General features: G+C 31.2%; 1 protein-coding gene across 1 annotated transcript in view; it reads right to left on the bottom strand.

Annotated features, from left to right (window-relative positions):
• Positions 1 to 141: 141 nt before the first annotated feature.
• NCAM2 (neural cell adhesion molecule 2) overlaps positions 142 to 15,526 on the bottom strand; it is a 485,073-nt gene continuing 469,688 nt past the window's right edge. Inside the window, exons 16-18 of the mRNA XM_036851505.1 lie at positions 12,087 to 12,291; positions 4,516 to 4,635; positions 142 to 2,498 (exon numbers count right to left, since the gene is read on the bottom strand). Of these exons, the coding sequence (XP_036707400.1) occupies positions 2,387 to 2,498; positions 4,516 to 4,635; positions 12,087 to 12,291 (437 nt within the window). The 3' untranslated portion in view covers positions 142 to 2,386. The remainder of the gene's footprint in view (positions 2,499 to 4,515; positions 4,636 to 12,086; positions 12,292 to 15,526) is intronic.

Raw genomic sequence — 15,526 nt, 5'->3', positions numbered from 1 at the left:
AACAGTCTGTTTACAGTTAGTTCCAGATTATCTGTTAACTTCAGATCATTACTCCACATTAGTGGCAAGAAATTTAACAGCATACGTATGTATATATATGTGTATATATATATATATAAGAAATATTTAATTAAACTGCTTTACATAGAAAGCCCAAAGAAATGCGAGAAACAGGACTTTCAAACTGAGGGAAAAACAATCTTTGTTTTTTATTATGATTTCTCTGCTCTTGAAGTATAGCGTGGATATAACAGTAGTAAACATGCTAAATTGCTTTCTCAGTTTTCCTAATTCTTTCACCATAATTACTTTAAAACCTCGTAGTCCTATCCAGGAAAAATTAGTATCCATGCCTACTGCTTCATGGACACTTTGCTAAGCTTGGTTACTCTGCACAAACCAATTCAAGTATTTTGATTAGTTTTAGCACATTCATGCGAAAGGGATAAAACAGTAAAATAAAGCAAACAGATGATCGGACAAACATAACTTAAACAGCAACAGTCAAATCCAACAAAAGACCAGTTGGATAATTACTACTCAAATTCCTAGGTAGGCACAGGAATTTTTTTCTTCAGAATATTCCTGAAAATATAGCAAGGAGAGATTCCTACATCATATAACCCTGTAAATTATGGCAAGGACACTGTAGAGATTTAGTGTCTGAACATGCAGATGGGCAGGTTCCGTCCTCTGATAACCATAGTTTTGGAGAATTAGTCATCTCTCCTTGGTTGACAGTTTCAAGCACTTTGTAAGTAAAAGTGTTCATGAGTGACATTAATATTACATTTAATATTTGTCAAATAATCTTCATAGAGAGATACCCTAAAGCAGGTCACTCTGCACTAAGACTTTCCTCCAGTGTTCTACTGGTCTGCATTCCATAACCAGTGCAAGTTTGAGCTATGATACCACCTGAAACAAGAAGTTATGAATGTGATGGGGCCTAAAGAAACCTTTGGCTCTCTAGGGTAAGAAATAATCTAAAACCTGCTCCCAATTGGTATGTATATTTATAATCATAAATACATTTTTTTTTACCTTACATATAAGTGAAAATCATGTTTCAGCCTTTTACCTCTGGGAGCTTGCATAGCTTGGAAGTTAATAAATATTTTATTCTGGTATATATTACTAATAAGTGACATTAGAAAGTTTGTGTTGAATAGTTAAGGAATTTCTTCAACCCAAGTTGTTTATCAAAATCTTAAAATGACTTCTAGCTACAACATCCAGAATAAAAACAGATAGTGGCAATTCAATTGTTCATCATTGACACTTTTATGGCAATGTCTAAATGTCAATTTCCCTATAATTTAACCACTAAGGATTTTAATTCCCATTAGCCAGTTACATATAAGGATTGACCTATAACACTGGGAAAATGAAGTTTTAAACAAAGATTATCTAAAACAATGGGCAAAAATGTATCTGAGGATATGATTCGAAGTATTTGAACACTAAAGGCTCATTTTTGATAAAATTATTTTAAAAAGTAAAAGGTAATCACATATTTATAAGTATATCAAGACAACATTGATATTGTTCCCATTTCAATTTACTTTATTTGAAGCTGAGGGCAGAAATCAATATTATTTTCACTTGCAATACATTTCCTTTGTGTGTAATCCATTGTGAGTGAATATGGCATATATAAGAGATAGAGATTTATGGACTCTTTCTAATCTAATTTTACACACAACTAATATTCATTTAAATGGGTAATGATTTTGATCTGGCACTTCAGTCTATTAAAAATTCAACTTTGAAGTAGCATTGTAATTATAACTTAAAAAGAGTTTTCCAAAGTTTCTCTCATATTTAACATCTGCTAAAGATAACTGGCTCCTTCAAGCCTAAGTTCCCTGAAATTCTCTGGATGAAAAGTGTAACCTTTATTAAGTATTTTCATCTTAAACTGAAATCCACTTTAATAATCTATTTGCCCAAGATTGGATTAAAAAACATGCAGGGCTTTCTTATACATTTAACTCACAAAGATTTTGTTTTGTTTGTTTTTCCTTAAACCCCTACTTGTGGAGAGGTTGTGTTATGAAATATAGTTCTTAAGAAATAGAGCACTTTATCCATATAATAAATTGCAGTACTTCAATCATAGAGTCAAATTGATACCCAAGAGTTGGTGCCGGTCAGGTCTCTATATTGAAATTCATAACAAAAGAAACAACAACAGCAACAACACAACAACAAAAGGAAATGGACCATGGGCAGGAGTATTTGATCATATGTATATGTGTACAAGCTATTCCAAGCTAGAAGTTTCCCAAGAAATTAAGGTCAATGGAATAGTTTTGGTCATAGGGTCACTGCAATCTAAATGCTCTTTGTAGCATTCATTGTTAAAGACTCTGTGATCTTGGTGTTATGCTTTGCTGTCGTCTTCTTTTGATTGAATGATGTCATTAGAAACCTTAATTTCTATAGTTTCTGGATTTAGGACTTCTTTCCCATTTTCTTCTTTTAAAGGCAATTTTCTGGAAGAGAATAGAAAAATAATAAACAATTGGCTAAGGCACTTTAAGTGGTATCTCAACATTTAAGTTATTGTTTTGTAGAAGGAAATAGAGTACAATTATTAGAATGAAAAAAATCAGATTTGTTAAATATCAAATTGACAGAAATATAATCTAAAAGATAATAATACAATATTGTCTACTGTAAAAATGTGATGTAATGAATAATAATGAATGAAACAATACATTTGCAGATTTGGATGCACCAAATTGTTCATTATAGGGTGGCTTTGGTTTAATAACCCTCTGACGTATTAAAAATATAATGAAGTGTTTTGGATTATGAAAAAGCCAAAATAATTTTATATGTTAACTAGTTGATTTACTAGTACTCCAGTTTTTCAAGTAAAAACAATCAACAGATGCTGCCATATCTGTTACATAAAATTCAAAAGCTGGGTGAATTAGTAATATTCTTTGGAACTTAATGCCAACAGATATATTTCAGGACTTTTCCACTTTTTTATATTTATTATATATGTTTCTTTAATTGATCTCTTTTCACTATTATTTTTTCTTGATACTTTTGTAATTTTATAGCACTTTTTTGAGAGTTTCCAATTGTAACCTATGAAGCAATAACAACCTTTGTTTCTTAATATTAAGACAGCTTTACAAATCATACTATGATGACAATAAATCAAGATTTAGAGTTTTTTCTACCAGCCTAAACTCAATGCTTTATTATTACATCTTGTGCATATGGTTTTGAAGGCAGTATTTCCTCCTTTGACAAAATAATTTTTTCACATCAAAAAAGTTAAGTTACAAATAGAATTCTAATTCACCTCCGTGACTTCAGCCTCGCCATTTTATGGAGTAGTGAATGCTACTATGCTAGTTCCTCTGGGATTTATTTGTAATTTCTTTTATGTTTCTGAATGAGAAGAGAAAGCCATGTCTTTTGAAAGTCAAAGCTATTATGCGAAAACTAACCAATCGAAAGTAAGTTATTTCATTGCTGGAGTGAAGTAACATTTACTTTGTACCTACTAGGGCAGGCTCTCTTTTATGTTTATTATAAATAGTGCATTCAGAGATCTTTTCTCCCATTCCTAAATACTGAAAACATTGATAATAAAGGATTATAAAAACAATGGGTTATTTCTAGCAGCAAAATATACAGAAATTTAGAGCTTGAATGGGAGGTTAGCATAATGCTTAATATATCTCTTACTCACAAAACTATGTATTAAATTTGTAATTAACCAGTGTTGTCAACTAATTCTTGGATGGTGTACTTTTGCATATATATTTATTCACTATTTATATTTATGTTAAATTGTATTTTTAAAGATTACTGTTAATGCTATTATTATTACGTTGAGTATTTCTTTTCTTTAATTGAGAACCAGAGTAGTTATTAAATCATCTTGTTTCGGTTTGGTTTGGTTTCAAAATATGGCCCGTTCTATGTAAGGGCATTTTCTTAACTAATCTTCATACACACCATTATATCATAGTCAGTGTTAATTAATAGATAGGAATTTGTTTTGTTGTGTAATATTTTGCTTCATTGAAAAGACTTCTGATTTCCAAAGGGAAGTGTATAGATGTGTTTATTTCACACTATTTCTATTTTAGACTGTCATATTCATATTCAAAGCAATAGCTAATTTTCTGACACATTTTTATTTCAGTAAAAATCAATCACATTTTGCAAGTATCACTTTTTTAAACAATAAGATTAGTGTAGGAAAATCCAACTTTTTGACATGCTTGCATCATTTTGATATTTTTGCATAAACTTCTGAATATATTTGTGAACAGGAGATTTTTCTCTGATGGTACAAAATCTTCATGTGAAATATCTCAATAGAAAATGGATTTTAGATATTCACATGTACTTTCATTGAAGAAGAAACACCATTGTTTTTAAAATGATGTTATTTGTCAATATGTGCTAGAAATAATTATAATGTGCTCATCCCTTTACAAATACTTATCCAAGAATAATTAAGCATTTCAAGCTACATACTCAGGTTCTGTTAGTGGTGTGGTTTCATTTGGCTCATTTACTGGGCTCCCATCTTCATGATTAGTAATTCTTTCATCCTCTGTTCTCATCTCCACTATTGGTTCTTTTGATCCATCTTTCCTAGAAAAATAAAGAAAAAAAAATCTTACCTATGAAATGTAAAAAAGGATGCATTAGGGAACATGGTTAAAATCTCCACAAAATCCCGCCACCCCTGGATTCTGATCCAGCTTGGTCAGAATAAGAATACCACTAAGAATTTTTTTCCATTTAAATTCATCTAGCCATATATTGTTCAGAAAAAATAGAAAGAAGAAATTCCATTTTGTCTAGAATTCTTTTCCTCATCAAAATATTTCACAAAAGTAGTTCAAATTTTCAATTTGATTATGCAGTTTCTTTTGGAAAATAAATGAAAATTATTTCATTAAATAAAAGTTATGACATGAAGTAGCTTCTTCCCCCTAATTAGCCATACACATTAAAATATATATTTTTATTTTAAAAATAACATTAAATAAAAACATGTATATGAAAAATAACATTGCTTCTATATCAAAATCTGGAAGATAAAATTTATATATAAGATACGTTTAGTTTCAAATGTCTCTGAATTTATATGATTTTAACTATAATGTAACCATTGACTTATATTTCATATATTTATGTTTTCAAGAAAATAGTTTAAAAAGAACAATATTGTAACATATATGCATGATTATTTTCACTTATAATTTCTTATCCATGTCATTTTGTTAGATGTCTAAAATCTGAAATTAAGTGTAATTTATCATAATTGTGAGTAGAAATTTTACTGCAAGGTTTTGTAGCACAAAAAATAAACAAAAGAAAGAAAAACAAGGAAGCCATTTGCTGATGATAAAGAATGAAGTGAGATATAAGGGTTGAGAATGATGTACTCATCATACAGATTACAAATATGGCACACGAAAAAAAATTAGGAAGGAATGGGTGTTTTCAACTACCCAGGAATATAGTCTTACCATACAATCCCACAATTGTGCCCTATGTGTTTACCCAAATGAGCTGAAAACTTATGTCCACAAAAAAATCTGTGCATGAATCTGTACAGAAGTTCTATTCATAATTGCCAAAAATTGGAACAAACTGAGATGTCTTTTGACAGGTAAATGGATAAACAAACTGTGGTACATCCATACAGTTGAATATTACTCAGCAATAAAGAGAAGTGAACTCTCAAGCCAAAGAAAGACATAGAAGAACTTTAAATGCATATTGCTAGGTAAATAAGCCAGTCTGAAAAGGTTACATACTGTGTAATTCCAACTAAATGACATTCTGGAAAAAAACAAAACAAAACAAAACTATAGAGACAGTAAAAAGATCAGTGGTTGTCAGGGGTTCAGGATGAGGGAGTGAGGGCAGGACGTAATGGTGAAGCACTGGTCATATTAGGGCAGTGAGTGTATCCTATTTGATACTGTAGTGGTTTCGTAATCATATGACGATGAAATTAGTTCTTTAAAATCAAGTAAACTAGGATTACATTTAAAAGAATGCAAACAACAAAAACCCAACAATGGCTCAAATATTTAACAGACCTCACAAATGTTGAGACCTGAAAAGAAAAATATTAAGGCTAATAAAACACTTTGATCAGGTGGCAGGTGTGATGTTGTTGCTTTTGTTTGAGTATGTAGGTACCTCACATAAACACACAAAATTTTGAAGAAAATCTAGAAGTCAACAGTGAAGAACTCTTTTTACATCTTTAAAATTCAAATGTCTGTTGGAGCTGTTGGTTCAAACATGTTTAACAGCATCCTCTGTTTTGGGGCTCCAAGGAAGCAAGAGCTATATAATAATAGAGATGATGAAGAAGCACTTCATCATTAGATTTTAGTTTTTTGTTTTTGTTTTTGTTTTTCTTGGTTGTTTGCTGTTGTTGTTATTCTTCAATTGATTCTTTTAAAAAATTCTTCATGATACCAATGCTCTTGATGACATAGAGGATGATACTGTTTGAAAAGCATGGCTATTGATGATTCTGAGCAGAAAAGTGTTTCAAAAAACAGATTTTATTTTTAATTATTTTAATAACAGGTACAGATCTGTGAAGAAATGAAACAGAATGCAAAGAAAAGATAGAAAAGATAGTGAATTTGGATTTTAATTGTATACTTTCTTACCAAAAATAAACGGATAAGAGAAGAACTTTAAACTAGAAAGGATAAAATAAACATTATTGAAAAGAAATGAAGGAGTAACATGAGAAAATGGTGAGTTGTCCTAAAATCTTTATTTTTGGTTTTAATAATCTTTTTGATTTTTAGCTTGTTAGCATACAGTACAGACTAATACAAAAGGGTAGAGAGGGAAAAGTGACTCTCCCTTCCACTGTCTGTAGGATATTCAGTTATCTATCAGAGAGACAATTACTGTTGCATATTTTTGCCTTGTTTCCAAGAGATACTGTAGGCATATGCCAGCATGTATGTGTGAAAGTGAATTATTTTTAAACAAAGGTTAGCATACTAACTGTGTGTAATTTTACCTTTTCAATTTACACTAGGTATTAGCTGGAAGACATAAAAGAGCATTTAGAGCTGCCTCAATCTTTTTCATGGTGCATACTTTCCCATTGTATATATTCACCACGAAGTATTTGAACAGTCTCTAACTGACAAACATTTAGGTTGTTTCCAACCTTTCTTATTACAATAAATACTATCTGAAGCACACATATAACCTACATGAGTCTAATTCCTATTCTGTATAAATTACATTTAATTATTCTTCTAGTAATATCAGAATAATTACCAATATGGAATTATAAAGAGTGACAAAGCAATATTTTGTTTAAATTGGCATAAAATATATGCCAAAATTTATAGAAAATTTTACAATTTATAAACTGGTAAGCATAGAAATTCTGGCCAGATTTCTAGAACTGATTATTAAGCAGAAAATGATGACAAGTGTAGCAGAGCAGTTAAGAGGATGTGTTCTAGAACCAACCTGGCTGGTTCTCGCACCTCACTGCATAAACATTTCTGGCTTGGTTAGTAAAACAGAGAAGATAAAGATACCAAACTAATTTCTGCCGTGTCCTTAGAATAGTGCCTGACATACATGCAGTACTCAATCATTGTTAACTGTCATCACCATCCTAGGAGGGCAAGGAGCATTTATGTTAGGAAATATACTACTAAAACTTGCAACTTGAACAAATTAAAGAGCAAAATGAAAATATCTTGATGCAAACTGAGAAAGAATATTTTATACAGTTGATCAATTCTTAAATGAAAATGTAAAGTTCATATAAATAATGGCATCACTAGCATAATCCAAACTTTGGGATAGATTGGGGAAAATATTTGCAACAAATGCAACATCAAATGATTAAGGGTCACATTATATAATCAACAAGTGAAAGAAAAGTCAAACAACTCTATGAAAATGTGTAAAGAATATGAACAGGAAATTCCAAGAAGAATAGAGTGACCAAAAGAAAATCATAAAACAAATAAGCTCAGACTCAACCCTGATTAGAAAAATGCAAATTTTAAATGATATTTTTCACTTATTAGATTGAAAAATAAATTGATAATAGTCAGTGTTTGAGAAGCACTGTAGGAAATATATGTTCTGTGATTATTTGGGATGTGAATTGGGAAATATATATTCTATGATTACTTGCAAGGTGAATTGGTACTGGCTTTTGTGGGCAATTTGCTAGTATTTTTCAGTTTTGATCTTCCATTCCATATGTAAGAGCTTCATGTACATTTACAACAGGATTGATGTAAAAACGAAGTTCAAAACAGCATAATATACTTTAATATTATAAAGATATTGAAAGTCTTATCTAAATTTTAACAATAGAGAAGTGGATAAACACACTATGATAATATAATACTATGGAATACTACTTATTTATTTTAAAAAAGAGTCAGAAATTCATGTACTGAAATGGGACATTTTGAAGCTGCATTGTTATGTGAGAAAAATTGCACACACACACATACATATATACATATGTACATATAAAAATCAGTGTGTGTATGTGTGAGGGGAGGTGTATGTTTGTGTGGTGTGTGAAGGCAGATGTAATTCTTACCTTCGCTTCTCTAGTTTTTTTCATGATTTTTTCTTTATTTTTGAATTTCTGTAGTTTGAAAATTATATGCTGAGGTGTAGTTTTTTGTGTTTTATTTTGATTTTTATCCTTCTTGGTGTCTTCTTCTTTCTTTCTTCTTCTGGTATTCCTTTTGTGCATATGTTTAGCCTTTTGTAGTTGTCCTACAGTATTAGATATTCTGCTTTCTTTTTTTTAGTCTTTTTTTTTTTTTTTTTTTTTTAGTTTTGACATTTGCTGTTAAGATCTTCTCAAGATTCTTTCCACAGCCATGTCTAGTCTTGCTAATAAGCTGATCAAAGCGATTTTTCATTTCTGTTATGGTGTTTTTGATCTCTAGCATTTCTTTTAGATTCTTTCTTAGAATTTCCACCTCTGCTTACATTTCCCATCCCTTATTCCATGCTGTCTACATTATCCATCAGAGTTCTTACCATAAAAAAAAATTCTTCATCTGATGATTCCAACATCCCTGCCTTATCGAATCTGGTTCTGATGCTTGCTCCGCATCTTCAAACTGATTTTTGCCTTCATTGTGCCTTGTAATTTTTTCTTGATAGTGGGACATGATGTACTGGCTAGAAGGAACTGCTAAATATAGGTCTTTAGTAATGTGGTGGTAAATTTTGGTGCAAAGAGGATGCATTCCATAGTCCCATGATTCGGTCTCTGTCTTTTAGTGAGTCTGAGCCCCCGGACTGTGAACTTCATAATACTTTCTCATTTTTTTTCCCCTTTAAGTGGAACAGGATGGTTAGAGTGGACTCGAGTTGGGTATTTCCCTTCTCCCATGTGGCAGTAAAGGGGGCCAGAGCTATGTATCCCTCTTTCTGCATGCTGAAAAGCCATTTACACACACACACACACACACACACACACACACACTTGACTAGTTACTTCCTATTCTTTTTTATATTTTTGTTCTTTCACAACTTGCTCAGCTAAGTCTGATTAAGTAAATTCATTCTTTTTTGAAAAGTAGTATTTACAACAGAAATTTCTTATTTATTTATCCATTTGATTGTTTTTTAATCGAAAGGTGTTTCCCATGACAGTAACTAGATGATGGCAGGGACTAGTTTGCTTCCTCACAGTTGTATCTCTGGAGCTTAGATAGTGCCTGGTTATCTAGGTGTTCAGTAAATATTTGCTATTACAAATTAATGCTTGGGTAAATAAGAGTATACATAAAGTTTGGTAAAATAGTAATCTTTAACCATTTTATAACATAAACTATGAGAATTCAAGATAAATGTTAATTTACATTGAAAGCCAAATAATGGAATATTTTAGGACTTTACACAATGCCATCCTGTATGCCATTGACTTTAATTTCTCTTTTTTTCTGCATCAATTATGTCCTATTTTTCATTGAGGTTTTATATATATTTTTTCCAATTTGAATAATGAATTTTTGAAAAAGAGTTGAAAACTGTTTTCCTAAGGCAGAGGAAATTGTGATTTAAAAACCTATGATAGACAACAAGCATGGAATGAACCATGTGTTTTCATCTTTCCAAGTCTTTAAGGTTAATTAAACTTGGCAGGAATTACAAACAAAAGTGTTGGTGGATAAATTACCAATTAATAAAGTCAAATAAAAACAAACAGCAGAACTTAGATGTACCTCATTTTTTTGCACGTGGTCATCAACATCCCTGTAATTAATTAAGACAAAAAAGTGAAGGTCCTTTTTGATTTCTCTCTTTCTTTCACCCCAAAGTTGAATCAGTCAGCAGTACTTGACTCTACCTCATCTATATTTGGGTGCTATACACTTTTATATGCCTATAGTACTACTGGCTTGGTACAGAAGATCATCATTTTCTACCTGGAATATTTCAAGATTCTCCTACCCAGTCTCCCTGATTCCAAATCTTTCCTTTTCACCTACCAACCCTCCAGTAATCCTTCTTCACAAATAGCTAAATAAACCGTTAAAAAAAACCTTTTAGTCACTTTCTATCTTAAAAATATTTCCTTACTTTGACCAAGAAGATTTAATACTTTTGTACTCAGATAATTCTCCCACCTGATCGGTACCACTCTCTTTCCCTGCCTCATTCCACTCAGATCCATTTGGCCTTTAAGTAACAAACTCATTCCTGACTTAATGGCCTTTGTATTTATTGTTACATTGCTTAGAACGTTCCTCCCCTTGATCATTATATTTCTGGCTCTTTATCACTCACTCTTCAGCCCAAGTTTCACCTCCCTGGAGAGGTCTTTAATGACCCAACCTCTAGTAACAATTGTCATTCTGTTTTTCATACTTCTTAGTGCTTATCACTACCAGACATCTTCAATTTTAGTGTTGATTATCTGTCTTCCTACATTGAAACATGAATTCCATGTGAACAAAGTTCTTGTTTGTTTTGTTCACCACTTTATCCCTAGATTGTATAGAAGTGCTTGTTACCTAGTATTTATTCCATTTAGTTAATAACAAAGCAAGAATGAAGATATATAAAATTCAGTTTTGAGTCAATGTTTGCATATATATATCATATGTATATATGTATAATTATGTTACATAGTACATTGTTTTCTTGATATGTGAAAAAGTAACTAAAACTAAATTTGGTGATATGTTTATTTAGTTAACAAGACAATTTAAAAGTACAGCAAGTTATTAGGAAGTACAATATGTTTCTATGAGGAAAGCAAGAGATATTGAATAGTGAATTGTTTCCACTATATTTACTATGTCATACATTAATATCTCTTTCAAGCATGAAGTAGAGCCTAATTTCTGTTTGTTCTTTGCTATGTGCTGTGTCCAACAAGTAAGCAGGTGACATTTTGATTGTAATATTTAATGTAATTTTTTAATTGAAAATGTATACTATCTAAGTTATTATCCCATGAAGTGAAAATATTCCTTACAGAATATCGATGAAAAAATGGTCATAGGCAAATTGCCTAGAAAGATTGAAATGGGCTTTGGAGAAACAAAACAAAAAAAACCAATATAAAAACGAAAGAAAACAATGTGGCCATGCAAAATGGATTCTCCTATATCCCTAAGCCTAGCAAATAATGTATGAGACCGTACACGCCTAAATGTATGTATCAAAAATGAATAGAAATGACTCAACAATAAAATGAAATGAATTGCTGACACACAGAACATCATGAATGAATTCTAAAACATTATGCTGAGTGAAAGAAGGCAGACACATTGTAGGAAACTATATCAAGCTTTATAAGAGCTAAAAATTATCTATGATAAAAAAAATCAGATTATTAGTTGCCTGGGGCAGGGGCAGTTGCCTGGAATAGTGTGGGTTGTCTGGGTAGGAACATGAGAGAACTTTTGAAGATGATGCTAATATGGAAAGCTTTTTGCATTTCACTCTAAGTTTTGCATGAAGAAAACATAAATTTTGAGCTCTTTGTAGTGATTTACAAAGAGTCTATCATTGTTTTGATGCAGATGTCTGATACTCACAGGTATGCAGCTTTTCCTTCTTCAAGTTCTTTACTTTTACCACTGGAGCCACTTTTCTTCCCGCACATCCTCCTGGTGATGCACATCAATAACCCACATTGTCGAATAAAGAAGCAGCTGACGTCTGTTACCACAAGAATTAACAAGAGTGCAGCGACTCCCAGACCAATGACCGCTCCAAGCCCAAGACCATTAAAAAGTGTGTCTTAAAAATAAAAGAAAATAATTTTATTAAACTCCAGATTAGAAAATATTATACAGTTATTTAAAAAAAGAAATAATCTTATCCGAGAAATATTCAACTTAAGAGACAGGAAAAAATATCTTCATTAGCATACTTCAATTTCATGATTGCTGGGAGCTATTGTCTGGTTTTCAAACAATGTTTTAAGCAACTGACATGATAAGGATTTGAAATATTTCTTACAAACTTTCTTTAGAAAAAACACCCTAAGTAACTCTTCTTTCCAATATACTTCTTGATTACCTTTGGGGAAGATAATGAATATTTTATCATAACCCTAACTGTACTCTATCAGAAATTCAGAGCCATTAATAGATCATCACTTTGTTAAAAGAAAAATTATAGTCAAAACTCCTGTAAGAGAAGTGTTAAATAAATGCTCTTTATGGAATCATTTTAGTTTTAAGACTTGGGCTTGCAAATGATGCTGGAGCACTTTGCTTTGACAGAGAATGCTCTTTAAAATATCTGCCTAGAAATATTTTAAAAATCATCATTTCAGAAAAAATGGTTTCCTTGTATTTTTCCAGTTAATATTTTAACAAATCGTATTAGACTAGAAGCAAACTTTAACAGAGTTGTGGTAATTATGACCTTTCTGAAGTCATATCATGAAAAGGTAGGGGAAGATGGGAGCCACTTTTCTGTGACATATGGTTGCAGGAAATTCCAAAAGTCATGGAATTCATGAAAGAGGTGATGGAGAATAGGGTGGAATAGGCTGACTGACAGAGTAAAAATGGCAAGAGTGGCTAGGACAGCAAAAATGAATCAAACGTTATATGCCTGTAGTCGAATATGAGGGTAGATTACACAACTATAACAATGCAGATAGGAAAGTGAGCACAATGGAAAGACACAGGATTAAACTGGTGATACTGTGTTATCTAGAGGGAAAAAAGAGAATTATATGACAATTTTATAGAATCGTTAAAATGATCAACATGATCATGTTAAAATTTGCTTATGTAACATTATAAAATTATAATTATCATTTTTAATCATAAAATATAATTTTCACTCAGCATCATAATCACATGCTCAGCCTGTGAGTGGTGTGCAATGCAAGTGACAGATACAGGGAGAGATGCAACTTTGAGTTTTGAGAAAACCACTTCCGAAAAAAATGTATATGTAAAACAAAGATTTTGTAAGTCATATTTTTAAAGTTAGGTCCAATATATTTTAATCATGACTGAAGAAATTGTGATCCAAAGGAACTGATATAACTATCCTTATGTTGAATCTTCCACTAACAGGCCAGTCTTGAATATGTCACACCTGTCTGAATCCTAGTTTATTTTTCTGAGTCTAATGTCTAAACTTATTTTATTTTTTTCCAGGAAATACATGTTATTTATATTTCTTAACACTCTCAGAGCTTGCAGATAGATTAATAAAAATCATTCTATTTGTTACATGGTGCCTGGCACTTACCCAGGCAACTTTGTTCTTCACCTGTGCTAGAACACAGATATTCTACAGTGTCCCCATGATGTTGCACGTAAGAACTCTTTAAGCACTGAATCAAAAAACTTGGAACTCACATGCCCAAGAAAAGTGTGATTTTGGTTATAATTATTTTATTTCCGATAATGAGAAACAGGTGATAAACACATGACAGTTGTGGAGGAAAAAAAATTTTCATGCCATTTTCAGAATCTCCTTCCCCTATCAAAGTTTAACATGATATTTAGATGGTTTTAGTGTAGAAAAATTGCCTAGCTCATATCCAGAGAAATTATTAGCTTCCACAGAACTGTTATCACATGAACCCATTTTAAAGAAAGACTAAAGAAACAAAAATATTTTTCAGCCATGGAAATTTAGTATCATTTTTTATGCAAAGTTCCAATATACAAACGGACAATGAGATTCTAAATATTATTTAATAATTTTCAAAGATGTATCTATATGCACAATTTAAAAAAATCTAGTGCCTCCTGCTATAAAAATAATGTATCAAGCACACCAGGATTTCTTTTAGTGATTTAAAAAATCATTTTATGCATTTTCTTCCATTATCCTTTTTCAAATATAAATGATTCTCATCTGAATATACTATTACAATATAATGAAGACAACTCAGCTATGAAATATCTTTGATTATATGTAAAGCAAAAATATGTTTTACAGTGTTCATAAGTAATTCTTTTGGATGTACTTCACATGATTCAACAACCAAAGCTCAGACAAGAATAGTAGAAAAATACATCTCCAGTTGAGCTTTAGCCCATCTGGATATATTGAGTCAAATGACATTTGAACTTTAATCACTTCTTTCTTACTTCATTTAGGTTCCTCTCACATGCAAACATAGTTCTAGACAATAAATCCCACAACTCAGTTATGATATATCTGTCCCAATATATAAATCCCCATTTACCTTTTTAAAATGTGAAGACTCTTGCTTTGTATTTAAATGTACTGGATCTGGTGTCAGAAAATCCTGGCTCCATCACTTACTCCTATATATCCTTGGTTGAGTCATTTAACTTTTCTCTAAGACTGAGATGCCTCTTTATTGAAATGGGGACAATTAGGAAAACAACCACCACAAACTAAGTCATGAGGTTGTTGGAAAGATTTTTGTGAATATAATAATGTATTTAACACCTCGAACACTTTTGCCTAACACTAAGTAAAAATTTAACAAGTATTATTATTATTACTATATTATTATTATTATTATTACAAAATTCTAGCGAAATGAGATTTTGCTTAAAAAAATAGACCATTTAAAGTTAAATTAGTCCAGTAAATATATTTCTTCATCAGCGACCTTCAGAATCTCTTGTTAAGCATTGATTATTCTCCTGAGAAAAAGATCACTGTTTTAAAAAATGACTTAGTTTTAGCTAGTTAGCTTTTAAATGATAAATATTTTATTCGTGACCTTTTTAGCATTAAACCAGTATATTGATCTGCTCCATTCCCAAGTTAGAAAAAGCTCTTAGAAACATTATATGTGTAAAGCACCTTATAGTAAGGGACTATTGACGCTAAAATAGCTATTACTTTTTTCTAGAGAAACAATATTATATCTTCTTAACAATCTTAACAAACAAGATTACAATCTTGGAAGATTACTAGAAGTTATTTTTTATGAAAAACCAAACATATTTTTGTCATTGCATAGAATAGGCATGGATGTCGAATAGGTTTATGTTATAAATATTTAATTACTTTTTTTTGA

The sequence above is a fragment of the Balaenoptera musculus genome, chromosome 4, assembly GCF_009873245.2.
Source record: "Balaenoptera musculus isolate JJ_BM4_2016_0621 chromosome 4, mBalMus1.pri.v3, whole genome shotgun sequence".
NCBI lineage: Eukaryota > Metazoa > Chordata > Mammalia > Artiodactyla > Balaenopteridae > Balaenoptera > Balaenoptera musculus.
The sequence above is the reverse complement of the archived record's forward strand: the minus strand, read 5'-3'. Positions and strand labels throughout refer to the sequence as shown.